We start from the raw sequence: 20,165 nt of genomic DNA on the forward strand, positions 1-20,165 counted from the left end.
GAGAAGGAAATGGCAACCCTCTCAAGTATTCTTGCCTGGAGAATTCCATGGACAGGGGAGCCTAACAGGCTACAGTGTATGGAGTTGCAGAGTCAGACAGAACTGACTGACAAACACTTTCAATTCACTTTCACAGCTCTGAAATCTATTTTCATAAAAATTTCTACCCTTTATTCCCGACTTCCTCTCTTTCAAATTACTTTCACCCTTATGCCTGAAAACATAGAACCTCTCATGTCTCAACCTCCCCAAATCCCAACAGTATCTATGCTCAACTAAATTCCCCACTATGGAAATAAGTTCAAATGGTAGCAGGACAAAATCTCAGTGGCATTTTATGCCCACTGTGTCTTGACCCAACTCTAAGCCAAATGTTTTCAAAATTTATCATCCTGACTTTGTTTCTACAGAGCCAGGATTCTTAGGGCTTCTTCAGTTTCTCCATGCTAAACCCACTGGTATGTCAGTCTGCTCCCAACAATTCCTCATGCCCCCAAACATGTCCAGCAGGGTTATTATTCCCAAACCAGTCAAAAGAAGCAATATGATAACTACTATTATCACCTTGTCAGTGTCTCACCATCACACTGGTCACCTGTGAGCCACAGTTTCTAAGTAATCCCATCCCAGTTTCTGAGGTTAAGTTAAAGCTCTAGGAAAAGTGCTAATCTCCGCAGAATGCCTGACTAGAATAAGCAGCTTGAGCAATCCCCAGGTCAGTATTTCCATAGACAGAGCGCAGGGTGCTCTCTCTCTTTTCTTTGGCCCTGCCATGTGGCTTGTGGGATATCTTAGTTCCCTGAGCAGGGATTGAACTTGGGCCTTCAGCAGTAAAAGTGCAAAGTCCTAACAATTGAACTGCCAGGGAATCCACAATTCAATAGTCTCTTTAAGTCACAGGTGAGATCAGGGCACAGGCCTAGTGGAGACTGAAGTCAGGGTACAGAAAACGTTCTGTGGCACAGTCCTACCACATCTCAGAGCAAGTTTCTCTCCTGTCTTCACAATTAAAGCTGACTGAAGAGGCTCCTCTCTTTTGCATGAAAGGAAATCCTTTTGTTGCAAGCAAAAGGAAGCATTTTTCTGCTTTTTTATTCTCCAGTATATAAATCAGAAGAGGTTTCCTGTTTCCTAACACCCACTAGCCAACCTGAAAAAATGACCATTAGTTATTTAAAAGAAGAAAAAGTTCTGATAAGTGACCATGAGTCAAGTCATTAAAGTCTCAATTTGCAGTCATGATGTCACTGTGAACAGTGACTTAGCTTGAGAAAGCAAATGTTTACGAAACCCTCAGTATGACTGTTAAGTAAATGACATGTATTAACACATAATACATGTATTATTTTTATGATCAATTTTAAAATGTTTTTAAAAAAGAAAATATTATCAAAATTCTGCCCTTCTAAAGAAAATCTATTTCTTATAAGATTTTAGATAATTTGGTTTTAACAGTTAACTCACTGAAAACTTATTAAAACTACTCTGATAAACACAGTTTCTTATATCTACTTAATGCCATTGTATTAAAAGGTATCATGCGTAATTGACTTCAAGCATGTATTTTAAGGGAATCTGTTCAGTAAGCTAACAGTTGAATTGTCTCTTGAGAGTGCAGACATGAAAGGAATTAAGACTCTGTGCTACAAGTGAGTGTAGGATGACATGAACAATGATGAATAAGCAGAGACCACAGCAGCAGGATTTCCACCTTCCCAAACAAAGGGCAAAACCGAACTTAACCTGAACTCCCATCTTCTGTCCAGTGACTCTTAATGAAGTGATCTAATATATATCATGTGAAAGACAGGTGCTAGAAATCCAGCAACCAAGGTCCTCATAACAGTCAGAAGCACAAAAGTTTATGAAATGGAAGTGGAAGCATTCACTAAGTCAGGAAATACCAAGGCTCGGAGAGTTGAACACAGGCACCAAGACACGAACGCTACTACATAACAAGTCACCAAACATTTCCTTCTCACCTCTTCTACATTCATACTGGATTTTGCACTCGTCTCCAAGAATTTAATCCCATAGTCAATTGCTAACTGAAAGACAAAAGAGGAACACTAAAATTCAGGGCAAGCTTCTTGAACATGTAGAGCATTTATATAGGTTTTCCAAAGTCCCAAAGAGAGAATACTTAGTTCAGAACTCCTGTGGTCCTCAAATTTCTCTGCTTTCTTCTATCGTGTTTGAAATTTAGAGATCCAATTCCATCATCCTAAGTAACTAAAATGGTACCACTTCCACTCAAAACATAACTTGAGTACTTTTCTTTTTTTCTATTGTATCTTTAGTTCTCTAATATAATCACTAGAAAACATATTAGACACTTACCTCTATCATAAATTGACTTCAAATTACAAATCTCCAACAATTACTATTATATAAGTTTTCATTATTTTCTTAAAAATTGGACATTTAAGATAATAAATATTATCTTAATAAATAAAATAAATAAATTTTCTTAAACTGCATAAAAGAACTAAAGCTTAAAATATTAAAACTTAAAATCTCATTGCCTGGGTTTCTATTGATTGTGGCAAATTGTGAATTCTTCTACATTCCCATCTATTTCCAAAGAATTCCCAGTTCATTTGCAACACCAAGACTAAGTGAATGTTTTCAAGGGAAAAAAGTGTACAGTCAGATTAAAAAACAAAATGCATTTTGCCTATACTCAAATAAAAAAAAAAACCTAAAGCAAAATTCCAAGACTTAAAAAATCAAAGCCTGTAAGTCAGTTTGAAAAATGTCATAGAAATGAATATATATGTATAACAGACTCTTGTTTTGCAGGCTACAAAAGAGGGAAAAGGTTATAAATATAAATATCTACAGCTCGATGAGTTTACAAAGAGTTTACTCATAATGACCTAAATCTAATGTGTAGTAAAATATTCTTGGGAAAAAAAATAATGAATTGAAAAATGATTACTGTTGAAACTTTACCTATCCTCTGACTTTTTTTCAAAGAGAAGGAATTGGTTTAACTTCAGAACTGGGAATTTGCACACAGATATGGAAGAAACAGCCTGAACTCTCAGCTGCGTGAATCTGAAAAAGGACCAAATTGTATCTCCCAGAAAAGAGCAAATTCTTGAGGAATGAGTCATGACTACACAGTGTATGGAGTTGGAGCTTGAATACTAATTCATACCATTCAAGTATGGATTACAACTGTCTGCTAGCTTTTTAGTGGATTAAAATATAGATATTTTAAAAACTTCAATAAATAATAGTATGAAAATGAATGCTTAACATGAGGAGACTCCAATCTTCATTTACTCAGTTCAAATTTACCTTCTCTCCTCTTTCTTTTGATACTTGTCTTTTGTCATTCATATCACATTTGTTACCCAGGATCATTCTTTCAACATCTGAAGAGGCATGCTGCAGGGATAAAACAGTATTTTAGGAAACAGCATGAGAAAAACACAGTTATCCAATAGGCAAATCTTAACCTGTCAGAAGGAGATCCATAAATTTAATTGTAAAACAAATAATCTCTTACTCAACACAAAACCTGATTCAGAGAAAAATTTTTTAAATGAGAGGAGGGGAAAGTTACAGCATAACTTTTCCCCCGTAACTTGCAGTCATTCTGAGGTCTTCTTTGGTACATGAACAAACAGAAATAAAACCTATAGTTATTCAACAATAAAACTCCCAAATGTTAGTCTGGGTCAAAGAAAGGAGAGAATCTCAGTACCAAGACAGCCAATGCAGAAGGTACTCTAGATTTTGAACTACTTAAACAATAAATTCACATGGTTTAATATAAACGTGTATGAAATTATTTCAGAGTCTGAAATGTCAGAGACATTAAAAAAAGGTCTTAATACCAATCAAACTGGAATTAAATCAAATTTTAAATATCTAAGATGAACAAAATGTTAAAAGAGCAAAATGAGTTACCAGAATAGAGATGTATTTCTGCCAGTCAAACAGTGTGAGGGAACAGACAGAACCTGAGACCCAGACAATCCATGGGGTCGCAAAGGGTCGGACACGACAGAGACTGAACGACAACGCCTTTCTAAAGGCTCTGAGAGCACAGGCAAGTTACCTCTTTCTGACCCGAGTCTTCTCCTGTGTACAACAGGGGCTTTTTAGATTAAAGTATTTTCCAGACTGGGGACAAGTTTAAAATTCTGTGAAACTGCCCGTCTGCCTGCACTCCCTAGGCCAACGGAGTAGTCAGACTGGCAGTACCAGAGATGTTACCCTCCCTGGCACTCCTCAGAGCGGAGGGCCTGACCTGCCTGCACCCTACTTCCGGCAGCTCAGCTCCCTAACAGGGAGACAGAAGGAGCGAGCCCTTTATAAGCACCCAGCAGGATTCTTCTCCAGTATCCACTGTCTTTCCCATACCTACCTCTTCAATGTTTCTTATCCAATTTTTAATATTATCAAAGGACTTTTCATTTGTGATGTCATAGACCAGCATAATTCCCTATAAGAGGAAAAAAAAAGATCTTTATTTAGTGCTTTATACATTTTAAAGCAAAGAATATCATGTCGGTGTACTCTTCTCTTCCAGGAACTCTGTTAGTCCTTTTTCTGTCTTTATAAAAGGAATTTATAATAAAAGTTTAAAATACAGAGAAACAAAATAAACAAAATCTTCCATTGTCTCACCATGTAAATAAATACTGTTAACATTTTTTTTCATTGTTAACTTTTAATGAATTAGTGATTATGGTAAAGGTGATACACCCTTTCTACCCGACCTCATATGATGAGAACTGGTACCAATTAAAGCTAGCAGAATATTTATGTTAAAATAGAGATAACACTGAAGGTAAGAGGGGATCACTTCTGTTGTGCACTTATTTACTCTAAGCAGAAATTATCTTGCTTCTTACTCTTTAAAAAATTTTTTTTCAATTTTTTTGGCCACATCACATGGTATGTGGGATCTTAGTTTCTCAAACAGGGATTAAACCTGAGTCCCCTGCAATGGAAGCATGGAGTCTTAAACACTGGACCACCAGGGAAGTCCTTTTTCTTCTTACACTTATTCTAAGATTATAACCACACAACTTTAGATTTATTTCTTTTTATATGAACTGATCAAATGTTACTAATCTAAAAAAAGTAAATCACAGACACTCAAAATATAATGCACAGTTTAATGAAGGCACGATCATCATATTTTGGAAGACCCCATGTCTGGTTATTTGTAAACAGTTAATCTTCTAAATGTTTCAGCTGACACTTGTATGCTACCCATTTCAAAATCTATATCACAAGATTGCACTTGTGTATTAAGTGCTAGATCCACCTCTATCTATCCATTTCAACAAATATTTAGTGAGTACCTACTATGTGCTTGATACTGTAACAAATGCTACCAGTAGTAAATAAGACAGACAAAGTCCCTTCTTATTGGGAAAGTTGGCAAAGAAAACAATGAACTATTAGTTATATAATTAACTATAATTTAGACAATTGCTATGAAGAAGGCTGAGGAGTTCTGAGTGAAAATGCTAATCTAATCTGGCTGAGGGGCTATGGTGGTTCACGGAGGGTTTCCCTGAGAAAATGACATTGGAGCCAAGGCCTGAGGACTGAGAAGACTTGAACTGGGCACAGGGTAGAGGCTGGGGTGAAGAGGGGAAGCCCTCAGTGTCCGGAATATCACAGGAACAGGGTAAATTATCTTGCTCTCCAGAAAGGCCCAGAACCTATTAGAATGAGTAAAGACGGTCAGAGTGGTGAGAGTGCCCAGGTTTGAGAGATGTTACTGGTGGTCCAATGGCTAAGACGATGAGTTCCCCATGCAGGGGGATGGGGTTCGATCCCTGGCCAGGGAACTAGATCCCACATGTACCAACTAAAGATCCCAGAGACTGCCAGGAAGACTGACGATCCCGTGTGCTGTAACTAAGACCCAGCACACTCAAATAAATGAATAAACATGATAAAACAAAACAAAAAAAGAGTGCCTGGATCCAATGGGAGAAGGGCACAAGACAAAGCTGAAGACAAAGACAGGGGCCAGGGTGCCCTGGGGAACACTGATCGGACATCAGCTCCTCGATGGCCCATTTGGTCACTGAAAACTCAACTAAGAGAAACAGAAAGTTGTCTTTGTCCCCTCCAAATCTTCTCTTTCTCCCTCTACTCTCGTCGTGAAGAAGTGCAGTGCAACCCTGCAGGGCTTCCCTTGTGGCTCAGTTGGTAAAGAATCCGTCTGCAATGTGGGAGATCCGGATTCGATCCCTGGATTGAGATCCCCTGGAGAAGGGAAAGGCTACCCAATCCAGTATTCTGGTCTGGAGAACTCCATGAACTGTATATCCTGCTGCTGTGGCTAAGTCACTTCAGTCGTCTCCGACTCTGTGCGACCCCACAAGACAGCGGCCCATCAGGCTCCCTCAGATTCTCCAAGCAAGAATACTGGAGTGGGCTGCCATTTCCTTCTCCAATGCATGAAAGTGAAAAGTGAAAGTGAAATCGCTCAGTCATGTCCGACTCTTAGTGACCCCATGGACTGCAGCCCACCAGGCTCCTCCGTCCATGGGATTTTCCAGGCAAGAGTACTGGAGTGGGGTGCCACTGCCTTCTCCAACTGTACAGTCCATGGGGTTGCAAAGAGTCAGACATGACTGAGTGACTTTTACTCACTCACTCAACCTTGCCAGCCTGCACATGCAGACCCCTGGGAGTAATTTCCTCTACCACCAGTCAGTCACTAAGTCCTATGGACTCAACAATCTCAGTATTTCCACAATCTGATACCCCACATGCATGGTCTTATTCACATTTTTATCAATTAGCCTTTACCTGGGTGACTTAGGTCTCCCTGCTTTCATTCTTAACCTCCTCTAATCCACTCTCCATAAGGGTACCAGAGTTATCACCTCATTGCTTAAAATCCTTTAGCATCTCTCCATTGTACTCATAATTATATTAAAATTCCTTAAATAGTAGGCAAAATCTTTCAGAATCTGGTTTCCAACTTTATAAATAAAAATTAATATAAATGTAAATAAACATAAATCATATATAACACACATGTACCTGTAGATGAAAGAATTCAGGAAACAGCAAAATGTTAATAGAAGCTATGTCTCACGTGGGGTTTTAAGATGATTTCTTGGGATTTTGGAAGCTTTCGAATTCAGCAGTGGCCATAAGACTGGAAAATATCAGTTTTCATTCCAATCCCAAAGAAGGGCAGTGCCAAAGAATGTTCAAACGACTGCACAATTGCGCTCATTTCACATGCTAGTAAGATTATGCTCAAAATATTTCAAGCTAGGCTTTAGAAGTGCATGAACCAAGAACTTTCAGATGCACAAGCTGGGTTTAGAAAAGGTAGATGAACCAGAGATCAAATTGCCAACATTCGCTGGATCATAGAGAAACCAAGGGAATTCCAGAAAAACATCTACTTCTTTTTCACCGACTATGTAAAGCCTTTGACTGTGTTGATCACAAAGAACCATAAAAAATTCTTAAAGAAATGGGAGACCACCTTACCTGTCTCCTGAGAAATCTCTAAGTGGGTCAAGAAGCAACAGTTAGTAGCTTACATGGAGCAACACACTGGTTCAAAATGGGAAAGGAGTAAAACAAGGCTGTATATTGTCACCCTGTTTATTTAACTTATATGCAGAGTGCAGGATGTGAAATGCTGGGCTGGATGAATCACAAGATGGAATTAAGAAAAGGATCAACAACTTCAAATACACAGATGATACCGCTCTAGTGGCAGAAAGTGAAGAGGAACTAAAGAGCCTCTTGATGAGGATGAAACAGAAATGTAAAAGAGCTGGCTTAAAACTCAACATTCAAAAAACTAACATCATGGCATCTGGTCCCATCAATTCATGGCAAATAGAAGGGAAAAACAGTGGAAGCAGTGACAGATGTTATTTTCTTGGGCTCCAAAATCACTGTGGACAATGACTGCAGCCATGAAATTAAGGCACACTTGCTCCTTGGAAGGAACGCTACGACAAACCTAGACAGTGTGTTAAAAAGCAGAAACATCACTTTGCCAACAAACGTCTGTATAGTCAAAGCTGTGACTTTTCTAGTAGACATGTATGGATGTGAGAGATGGACCATAAAGAAAGCCGAGAGCCAAAGAATTGATGCCTTCAAACTGTAGTGCTGGAGAAGACTCTTCAGAGTCCCTTGGACTGCAAGGAGATCAAATTAGTCAATCCTAAAGGAAATCAACGTTGGAAGGACTGATGCTAAAGCTGAAGCTCCAATACGTTGGCCACCTGATGCTAAGAGACGATTCAGTGGAAAAGACCCTGATGCTGGCAAAGACTGAAGGCAAACAGAGAAGACAGAGGCAGAGGATGAGATGGTTAGATAGCATCACCAACTCAACGGACATGAATTTGAGCAAACCCCAGGAGACACTAGGGATTCCCTGGTGGCTCAGACGGTAAAGTGTCTGCCTGCAATGCAGGAGACCCGGGTTTGATCTCTGGGCTGGGAAGATCCCCTGGAGAAGGAAATGGTAACCCACTACAGTACTCTTGCCTAGGAAACTCCATGGATGGAGGAGCCTGGTGGGCTACAGTCCATGGTGTCGCAAAGAGTCTGACATGACTTCACTTTAACTTTCCAGGAGATTCTGAAAGACAGAGAAGCCTGGCGTGCTGGAGTCCATGCAGAGTGGGACACGACTTAGTGACTGAACAACATTACATGTAAGCTTTTCACAAGTAGAAAAATAAATATTCTTTAAATTTAAATGGCAAACAATGTTCTTCTTTACCTCCCTCCTCCTAGCCTCAAAAGCAAATGTTTAACTTTGACTACACTGTAAAGATTTTACAATAAGCAAATTTAATTAAAAAAAAATCAAAGTGGAGAACTATACACTTAAATGCTAAATTTTATCTTACATATATTTTACAACAGTTTTTAAAAGCCTCAAAAAAATGCAACCTGAATAATTCCTGATTCAAACAGCTTAGCTGACTACAATATTAAAATTAACCAAAATATTTCCAGAGCTCTACTACCTCTTGGGCTATGTAGACAAACTGGATCTTCACTGCTGTCTGTCTGTCAAGTAGTACTTGGAGTAGTTAGCACAGGAAGTGAACACAGCATAGTGGTTAAGGGCACAGGTTCTGGAGTCAGAGATGCTCAGCCTGGGCTTCACCACACACTACATGGGAGATGCTGGAGAGATTACTTTGCTGCTCTCAGTCTGCATTTACTCATTTGGGAAGTAAAGACAGAATATTTTCCACACTGCCCTTTTAAAAAAAAAAAACCAACAATATTTATTTATTTACTTTAAAAATATGTATTATTTATTTTTATTTCTTTGGCTGCATCAGGTCTTAACTGTGGCACACAGGACCTTTCGTCGTGACATGTACACTTCTCCAGTTGTGGCATCTGGGCTCTGGACCATACGCACAGGCACAATAATTACCGCACGTAGGTTCAGTTGATCTGCGGTATGTGGGATCTTAGTTCCCCAACCAGGGACTGAACCCACATTCCTCGCAGTGCAAGGCAGATTCTTAACAACTGGACCACCAGGAAGTCCCCCAGATTGGATTTTTGAGGATCAACTGACATATTATTTGTAAAGTACTTTACATAGAACCTGGACGTTCATGGTTCACGTACTGTTGAAGCCTGGCTTGGAGAACTTTGAGCATTGCTTTGCTATCACGTGAGATGAGTATAATTGTGCAGTAGTTTGAACATTCTTTTGCATTGCCTTTCTTTGGGATTGGATGAAAACTGACCTTCTCCAGTCCTGTGGCCACTGCTGAGTTTCCCAAATTTGCTGCCATATTGAGTGCAGCACTTCAACAGCATCATCTTTTAGGATTTGAAATAGTTCAAATGTAATTCTGTCACTTATACTAGCTTTGCTTGTAGTGATGTTTCCTAAGGCCCACTTGACTTTGCATTCCAGGATGTCTGGCTCTAGGTGAGTGATCACACCATCATGGTTATCTGGGTCATGAAGATCTTTTTTGTTTAGTTCTTCTGTGCATTTTTGCCATCTCTTCTTAATATCTTCTGCTTCTGTTAGGTCCATACCATTTCTACCCTTTATTGAGTCCATCTTTGCATGAAATGGTCCCTTGGTATTTCTAACTTTATTGAAGAGCTCTTGGTCTTTCTCATTCTATTGTTCTCTATTTCTTTGCACTGATCACTGCGGAAGGCTTTCTTACCTCTCCTTGCTATTCTTTGGAACTCTGCATTCAAATGGATATATCTTTCCTTTTTTCCTTTGCTTTTAGCTTTTCTTCTTCTCTAAGCTATTTGTAAGGCCTCCTCAGACAACCATTTTGCCTTTTTGCATTTCTTTTTCTTGGAGATGGTCTTGATCACCTCCTCCTGTACAATATCACAAACCTCTGTCCATAATTCTTCAGGCACTCTGTCTATCAGATCTAATCCCTTGAATCTTCCACTGTATAATTTGTCACTTCCACTGTATAATCATAAGGGATTTGAACATCCATGAACTTCTAGATGTTCAAGCTGGATTTAGAAAGGCAGAGGAATTCAGAGATCAAATTGCCACCATCCCCTGCATCACAGAAAAAGCAAGGGAGCTCCAGAGAAGCATCTACTTCTGCTCTAGACTACGCCAAGGCCTCTGACCGTGTGGGCCACAGCAAGCTGGGGAAAATTCTGAAAGAGATGGGGGTACCAGACCACCTGACCTGCCTCCTGAGAAATCTGTATGCAGGTCAGGAAGCAACAGTTAGAACTGGACATGAAATAACAGACAAGTTGGCTTAAAGCTCAAAATTCAGAAAACTAAGATCATGGCATCTGGCCCCATCACTTCATGGCAAATAGATGGGGAAACAGTGGAAACAGTGGCTGACTTTATTTTGGGGGGCTCCAAAATCACTGCAGGTGGTGACTGCAGCCATGAAATTAAAAGACGCTTACTCCTTGGAAGGAAAGCTATGACCAACCTAGACAGCATATTAAAAAGCAGAGACATTATTTTGCCAACAAAGGTCCATCTAGTCAAAGCTATTTTCCAGTAGTCATGTATGGATGTGAGAGTTGGACTATAAAGAAAGCTGAGTACCAAAGAACTGATGCTTCTGAATTATGGTGTTGGAGAAGACTCTTGAGAGTCCCTTGGACTGCAAGGAGATCCAAGCAATCCATCCTAAAGGCAATCAGTCCTGAATATTCATTGGAAGGACCAATGCTAAAGCTGAAACTCCAATACTTTGGCCACCTGATGCAAAGAACTGACTCACTGGAGAAGACCCTGACGCTGGGAAAGGTTGAAGGTGGGAGGAGAAGGGGATAACAGAGGATGAGACAGTTGAATGGCATCACTGACTCAATGGACATCAGTTTGAGTAAGCTCCGGGAGCTGGCGATGGACAGGGAAGTCTGGTGTGCTGCAGTTCGTGGGGTCGCAAAGAGTCAGACATGACTGAACAACTGAACTGAACTGAACTAACTTACCTAGAACCTAGGACACAGCTTGGACTCAATGACTGGCAGCTATTACTAATTTATATCTGGTTTCAGTAGCAAAAACCCTTTAACTACTTCCTGTGTTTTTAGGCTAACTGATACTATGAATCAGTTGGAAATACAAATTCAGGTACACCAGTTAAAAATTTTATATATTTAGTATACAGACCTTTAACAACAACAGCCTCTTTAGAGTTCACAAGACAGTTCTGAGAAATGTTGATAATGCAGTAATATGGTCCCACTTCTCCTCAGAGCCTGACTGTCCATCAGGGTTACTGCTATGCCTACACATGTTGCTGAATAGTATGAAACAGGCCAAAGGACTCTGTCATGGTGGCAGACTCAGTAGTGTGCTTGCCACTATGCTGTGCGCCTGAGCCAACCCAACTAAACCTGCCAGAACCACCACTTGTGAAAATGAGAACATGATGACCCCACATCCCACTGAAATGGATGACATGGAGGATCCAAGACTCAAGTAGAGCCGGGTTTCCTGAGGATGTGTCTAAGATTGTTTCTGGGTCTGAAATTTTTCAGATTCACTCCTTCAGCAAGTATTTATTGAACATCTATTATGTGTAAGGCCCTGGTATCATAGCAAACCAAAAGAGACAAAAAATCCCTGCCATCAAAATGGAAGTGATGATATACTTTAGAATAGCAACAATATCTAATTACTTGAAATAGTGTGAAAATGGCTAGGCAATAGATAAATGAAAAAGACAGACCATCTTCAAATTTCCAAGAACATATTTCATTGATCTCTTGCATTGTACCATAAACTAGAGCTACACATCCAAGGCAAACATTTGCTCCACACTCTGAGTGTTCTCGCCCACTGTCTAGTGAAAACGAGCTTGTAAGTGGTATCGATACGTTATTCCCCCAAATAAAAAATTGTGTTTAAAAGATGCCTCTAATAAAAATTACCTATGAACTATTCTAAATCATCCCTGTTAAGATGTTCTTATTTACCCTTAAAAATCCTTTCTGGGGGAAAATAAACAACAAACTTCTTCACACAAGGTAAGTTCCTTCCCTTGGATTCTAATCTAAGCAAAATAGAGAGTAGTTGACAACCGCCCGTCTTAAAATAATGACTTTTAAAGCCTTAAAGTATTATAGGGTGGAGAACATATATATATGTAACGCTTAGTTGTATATAGTTCCAAGGTAGGACAGCTTTAAAAAGGAGTTCCCAAAAGGAATCCCCAACCTCTGGGGGGATGTTACTGGCACTCAAATAATGGAGGGTGAGTGGCAGTGAAGGAGGTGGGGAGAGCAGCATGACAACGGAGGGATCTCTGGGTTCAGATCACAACTGCCTGCAGCAAAGGGACAGCCATCACCCCGACAGCTCCGCCACCTCCACACCACTCTCAGCACCAACAGTCTTTTACACAACAAGCTAGGTGTGATGGCAGCTGGCACCCCAGAGTCTACCAGGCTGGTCTACCTGATCTGGACTGTGCAGTCTTCTCTCTGAGTATAGAGGACTTCATCATAATTTAAAGCTCCAAGCTATACGTGAATTAGGCCTAAAAGCCAGAGATAAAGCCCTGCTCTGGGTCTGACGTTCCAGGCTTGGTTCAGGAGAGCTCAGCTTCTACACTGCCTTACTCACCATTGTACTCGCAGCACCACACAGCATCCACCATGAGCCAACAACAAAATGGGTTGTGTAGATGAAGCATCTTAGGATGGAAAATAGCCAAGTGACGAAGTTATGATAACAAGGGTAAGGCAAGTATGTAGCAAGGAAGGACTTGGTAGTCAAAGATTCACCAGATGCTAAGCCTCAGATAGTCACAGATCTTTTGGCTACTTCCTGGCCAGCTGGCAGAAGACTGGTGGAGGAGACTCCAGAAAGATGAGCCAATAAAGAGTGGATGCTGTAGATCTGATGAGAAATAAAGCACGGTGGTGGCAGGGCTGAATGGGGGAGAAGGTGCAAGAAATGAATACTTGGTCACGGAGCTTGTCGTTTGTTAAGATTTGGCAAAGGCATTAATAAAAGGACAAAGCACAAAAATATATGATCACTCAGAATGTGTGGAGTTCTAACGCATCTCCAAATACGTGAGTAATATTATGAAGACCAATGGTTGAGGACACAGCTACTAAACGCAGTATAAAAAAACCCTTTAAATGCCTTGTTTTCACATCAGAAAACCTATTTTCTCCAATGTACTAGACTCCAGCTTGAATCCTATAAATTTGATGAATGAATATGCATGTTTTACTTCCACGAGACCCTAAAACACACTCACCATGGCTCCTCTATAGTAGGCTGTCGTGATGGTTCGAAATCTTTCCTGACCGGCTGTGTCCCTAAGATTTGAAACAAAGGAAAGAGTGGTTAGAAAAATCATCAACAACATCGCTGATGTGAGACTCTGAGCTGCAGGAAGTTGTAATTGTGGTCTGCTCACAAATGCAGTGGTTTCAGGGAGAAGGGGGACAAGACACAAAGGGAGCCTGTTGTGTGTCTGTGAGCTGGAGGCGGCTGTGGCCACGGGAGCCTGTCAGGAGCTCACAATGACTTGGGTGAAAAGCTTGGACTCTGGTGACAAAAGCAGCGACAAGAAAATGCACAGCCCTGCTAGGAACCGGCACACTGTGTTCGCCAACCAGAAGAGGAAGAGAATAGAGAACAGTTGTAAATTCCTGGACTCCGAGAGGCAGTTCAATTCCTTTCTGTAAATGCCTAATCATTAGGGCATTTTGCTCTTTTGACTGAAAGTTTGATTTCTATACAAAGCAAGCAGTCAGACTGGACTTACTACTGTGCAAATTCTGCTCAGTAGAGCACACTAAAATGGATCTCAAGAACTTTTTCAGCTCTAGAGCCTGTGATTAAATGAGACCCTGGAGTTCAACATGCAACTGATGACCAAGACTTCAAGATATGAACAATACCTCCAAGTTATATAAACTTGCATTTATTCTTACTTTTTTGGCTAATGACAAACCATTAAAATACATTCTGAAAAATGTTGACATTTCAAATTACATTTACCAAAGCAATTCTTATAAAGGAAGTCAAATTTCCTTGGTATCTGGGAAAAATCAATATTCCTGAATTTTCCACTTCCTGCCAGAACTAATTTCACTCCCTGTGTTACTAAGACAAAACTAAATTGTTTAATTTGATTGCTTCTAAAAAGGAGGCATTTGTGGAAATATACTAAAACCCTAAAATGTGCATACCAAATTTAAGTGAGATGAAGGCCCAAAGAAAATATGGTAATTTAAAATGTTAATAAATACCTTACCATTTATGTGTACTTTACAAAATACTTTCAGATGGTATGCAAATGATGCCCACCACAGCCCAATGTGGTAGTTTTACCATCATCCATGTTCTCCAGAAGAGAAGACAGGCTCAGGTGGGCTGTGGTCCCAACTCTGCCACTAAACAGCTCATGTGAGTGCTGAGTCGCTTCAGTCGTGTCCAACACTTTGCGACCCCATGGACTGTAGCCTGCCAGGCTACTCTGTCCATGGGATTCTCCAGGCAAGAACACTGGAGTGGACTGCCATGCCCTCCTCCAGGGGATCTTCCCAACTCAGGATCAAACCTGTGTCTCTTAGGTCTCCTGCACTGGCAGGCGGGTTCTTAACCACTAGCACCGCCTGGGAAGCCCAAACAGCTCATACCCTTGAGCGAAAATCAAGCATCCAAGGCCTCGGCTGTTTAGTGCAGGGCCGCGTCTCACACCACTATTATCTTACCTTGCCGTCTCTTGTTGATCAGGCTTAGATAACACAGGCACTTATTTGGTACCCAGCAAACAAATGGGGAAAGCAGAAACCAAGCACCTTTGAGCAGACTAAGTATATTTTGATTCTAATATGCTACTTGATTTAGAACCAGCTTTGCAGTGAGGATGGAGAAGAAACCCTACCATCCTGAAGGCAGGTCATGAAGACTGAATGTAGACTATTTTGCCGCCAAGAGTGCTGATAAATAGTGCCATGGAGCTCTAATTAGCTGATCACCCACAGGCTCCTAGAAATGTTCCTTAATATTCTGATCAAGCCTATACAGCAGTGGTTCCCAGCCTTTATGGCACCAGGGACCAGCTTCATGGAAGACAATTTTTTCCATGGACTGGTGCAGGGGGAATAGTTTCACGATGACTCAAGCACATTGCATTTCTTGTGCACTTTATTTCTATTATTATTGCATTGTGATACATAACAAAATAATTAGATGACTCACCATAATGTGTAATCAGACCATCAGGCATTAGATTCTCATTAGGAGTGCCACAACCTAGATCCTTGCATGTACAGTTCACAAGGTTTGCACCTCACCTTAGCTTGCAGTCCTATGAGAATCTAATGCTACCACTGCTCCGACAGAAAGGCAGAGCTCAGGCAGTAATGTGAGCGATGGGGAGTAGCTGTGAATACAGATGAAGCTTGTCTCTCTTGCCTGACCCTCGCCACCTGCTGTGTGGCCTGGTTCCTAACTAGGCATGGTAGTGGTCCCTGGCCTAGGGGTTGGGGAACCCTGCTGTACTACACAGCATCAGACATTCTCTTTGCTTTTCCCTTTTTTAAAATAATTTTTTTAACCTTTAAAATATTCGACTTATTAAACAGCAACAGATAAAAAGAGCAGCATGTGGTAACCTTCAAAATGTTTTCTAATGAAATATACTGGGAACCTCTATATGGGCTTAATACATGAAGCTGACGCAAAGTTCTGGGACAACTGGGGTAGCTGTCCCAGTTCTATCACTAACCCAGACACACGCCCTCAGATGGACTTAACCACTCTATATCCCAGTTTCCTGTAAAAGAAAAGTGGTGGATTTCAATATAATGTTCTAGTTTTATCCTGGTTCTGAAATTCAAAGAAGAAAAACAGTCCAGGAAAAAGCTGACATATATGTGTTACTTTACTATTTTGACCTGCTTCCTTCTGAAGTCTATGATGTTCTAAATGTCTAAGCTTTGTTTCCTGCTGTCATCATCACACATTAGGTCAGTAAACATCATCAAAACCTTTCCTTAAGGCTGCAAACCTATGTGGCTCCATGGAAGGCCTCATACTGAAAGAACTTAGATCAGCTTATAGGAGGTTAAAAAAAAAATACCTAAGAGTGTGAGTTCAAGCCAGAAATATTCTACTAGGCAATCTGGAGGAACCATATTTATTCATTGTAGTTTGAAAGATTCTTCAGGAATTAAACCAGTTGGAGTTGGCTGATCATAAGGAGACCTTTGCCTTGCACATTACATGAGAGATGAGAGGCCTGCCTTTTTCCTCCCTTATTCTCCAGTGCAGGGTTCCCCATTTTAAACTGAAGCAGAAGAAATAGGCAAATAAATGAGGAAATACCAGGGCCGGAAGGGAACTCAGATGTCATCAGTCCTACCAATCAATTTACAAATGAGGACAAGAAGGCCCTGAGAAGAAAAGTGAAGAGCTCCAAGTTCTTAGCATATAGGCTGACTCCAGACTGGCACTTTGTTTGGGATTCTTACCACTTGACTCCTTTGCCTTATCTGATTTCACAGCTACAACAACCACAGCGAAAAAGTAACTGACATATTTTAGAATTTAGTTTCCTCCCCTCTAAAATTAGCATTTTGGAAGAATGAGTTCTCAGATCTCTCCTGGCAGTGAGCATTAGTGATACCATCCTTACTATCCCACTCGTGGTAGAGACATCTTTGAATACTTATCCATGTCCCCTTGGTTCTGATAAAGAAAAAATGTTTTAGCTACCCAAGGATACCTCTAATTTACCACAATTCACCTTCTCATTCCTAAAGTAGAATGAGTTATGTAGAATGACTAAAGTAGAAATGCTGTTTGCATATATTTTTTTTTCTTTTTTTACTTACCATATCTGAAGCTTAATTTTCTTTCCATCTAGTTCTATCGTTCTGATTTTAAAATCAATGCCTGCGAGAAAAAGAAAGAAAGACATGCTCAATGTCTTCAAATATAATTCAAGTCTTATTGGGAAAAGGACAAAGATTTCTATTGAAGAAAAGCTCTCCAACGCACTGGAAAATGTGAACACAGAGAGGGTGTGAACGGTATGTGTCCCCTGAATACAGGCTAAAGAAAGGAATGCTAATTACTCTGCAAAGAATTCCCACACATGTTAAATGCAAAGTATTATATGCCTCGTTATTTTGACACAAATGGATCACATCCCTCAAAGTTACGTAATTTAGATAGATTGAGACCATGCCATATTTTCTACTTCCTGAAATGGATAAACAAAGCTTGCTACCCACCCCTCACGCCCCTGCTGCTGCTGCTGTGGCTAAGACGCTTCAGTCGTGTCCGACTCTGTACGACCCCATAGACAGCAGCCAACTAGGCTTCTCTGTCCCTGGGATTCTCCAGGCAAGAATACTGGAGTGGGTTGCGATTTCCTTCACCAATGCATGAAAGTGAAAGGTGAAAGTGAAGTAGCTCAGTCGTGACTGACTCTTAGCAACCCCATGGACTGCAGCCTACCAGGCTCCTCCGTCCATGGGATTTTCCAGGCAAGAGTACTGAGTGGGGTGCCACTGCCTTCTCTGCCTCATGCCCCATCCTTCCCCAAAGAAGGCCATGAGACTTCTTTCCATTTTCCTCAACCTCCTTCCATTTATTTCTTTAGAATCTGCAACTGGCTAAGGAAGAAAGAACAAAACAAAAACCATCTATTTGAAGGCAGAAATAGGAAAGTCTGTAGATTTATTTTATGCAGTTAGCAAGTATTTTACATACACGTTAATAAATGTAAGTAGCTAAAAGGGCTTTTAGACCTGGCTGCACTTTAGAATTACCTGAAGAACTTAATAAAAATAATGGCTAGACCTGCTCTTTTCCCCAAATTTTGAGATTCTGACTTAGCTGTTCAAGTGTGGGATCTGCACACTAGTAATTTTATTTTTTATTTTTAATTTTTTAACTGAAGGATAATTGCTTTATAGAATTTTGTAGTTTTCTGTCATACATCAACAAGAATCAGCCACAGGTACACCATGTTTATTTTTATTTTAATATTTATTTATTTCGGCTGTGCTGGATCTTAGTTGAGGTATGCAATGTGGGATCTAGTTCCCTGACCAGGAATTGAACCTGGTCCCCCTGCATTGGGAGAGCAGTCTTATCCACTGGACCACTAGGGAAGTCCCCATACTGGTAATTTTAAATGTTCCCCAGGTGATTCTAACCTGGAAGCCAAGGTTACTGAGGTATCAACAGGCCTGACAGGTAGCATTGTGACAGTCATTTGCCATTCCAGCATTCAAAACATTCAACTCTTTCCTCACCTATTCATCCCCCCCACTTAAAGTAAAAGTTGCTCAGTTGTGTCCGACTCTTTGTAACCCCATGGACTATACAGTGGGGTATACCAGAATACCAGAGTGGGTAGCCTTTCCCTTCTCCAGGGGATCTTCCCAACCCAGGGATCAAACCCAGGTCTCCCACATTGCAGGTAGATTCTTTACCAGCTAAGCCACAAGGGAAGCCCAAGAATACTGGAGTGGGTAGCCTATCTCTCCTCCCTTCTCCAGCAGATCTTCCTGACCCAGGGGTTGAACCGGGGTCTCCTGCATTGCAGGCAGATTCTTTACCAATTGAACTATCAGGGAAGCCCTATCCCTCCCCGCCCCTCACCACCACTACAGTAGCTCACAATCTACTCAGCAATTTCAAATACAAAGAACCACAAAGTCCCTGACAAATATCAGCATCCTCTATGATTTATTGAGAACAGGCTGCTGCTCTTTCTGAAGGGACCAGTGAGTGAACACAGCTCAGGTGCAATTTACTAAATCCTCATCATCTGGCCACTCAGCTTTTGTTTCAGACGTTTCTACTCCACATTCTCTATGCTGTGCTGTGCTCAGGTGCTCAGTCCCGTCTGACTGCGACCCCATGGACTGCAGCCTGCCAGGCTCCTCTGTCCATGGGTGTTCTCCAGGCAAGAATACTGGAGTGGATTGCCATGTCTTCCTCCAGGGGATCTTCCCAACCCAGGGACCGAACCCAGTCTCCCACATTGCAGGCGGATTCTTTACCTACTGAGCCACCAGGGAAGCCCATGAGTACCGGGGTGGGTAGTCTATCCCTTCTCCAGGGGATCTTCCCAACCCAGGAATCGAACCGAGGTCTCCTGTATTGCAGGCAGATTCTTTCCCAGGTGAGCTACCAGGGAAGCCTTGACATTCTCTATAGAACCCCTTAAACTGGTTTCCAAGACATTTCAAGAAAACATGTCAACTATGCATTCTCTAAAAGCAGGGGTCACCAACCTCCAGGCCACAGACCAGTACCTCCTGTCAGATCAGCAGCAGCATTAGATTAGAAATAAAGTGCACAATAAATGTAAATGCACGTGAATCATCCAGAAACTACCTCCCCCACCCCTGGTCTGCAGAAAAGTTCTCCCACAAAATTGGTCCCTGATACCAAAAAGGTTGGGGACTGCTTCTCTAAAGTGACCTAAACTTCAAATGCAGCTATTTAGAGGTAGAAAAAATCTTCAAGGGCTACATTACTATATTATTTCTGCATATTAGCACTGAGAATACCCAAAAAGGCTGCTTGTCAGCTCTACTTCACATAAGGCAAAGGCATAAACCAAATGGATTTGCCCATTCTTCTCTATGTGGCAGCTTTCCCCCAGGGAACCTTTCTAGGTATGCTTGTGAATCTTGAAATAGGCGGC

At 41.0% G+C, this 20,165-nt stretch overlaps 1 protein-coding gene across 1 annotated transcript in view; it reads right to left on the reverse strand.

Moving 5' to 3' along the window:
• Positions 1-20,165, reverse strand: part of RAB8B (RAB8B, member RAS oncogene family) — a 70,420-nt gene that overhangs the window by 6,924 nt on the left and 43,331 nt on the right. The window contains exons 2-6 of the mRNA XM_070469161.1: positions 17,332-17,392; positions 13,740-13,800; positions 4,382-4,459; positions 3,307-3,396; positions 1,983-2,048 (exon numbers count right to left, since the gene is read on the reverse strand). Coding sequence (XP_070325262.1) covers positions 1,983-2,048; positions 3,307-3,396; positions 4,382-4,459; positions 13,740-13,800; positions 17,332-17,392 — 356 coding nt within the window. The remainder of the gene's footprint in view (positions 1-1,982; positions 2,049-3,306; positions 3,397-4,381; positions 4,460-13,739; positions 13,801-17,331; positions 17,393-20,165) is intronic.

Source organism: Odocoileus virginianus, chromosome 6 (assembly GCF_023699985.2).
Source record: "Odocoileus virginianus isolate 20LAN1187 ecotype Illinois chromosome 6, Ovbor_1.2, whole genome shotgun sequence".
Lineage (NCBI taxonomy): Eukaryota > Metazoa > Chordata > Mammalia > Artiodactyla > Cervidae > Odocoileus > Odocoileus virginianus.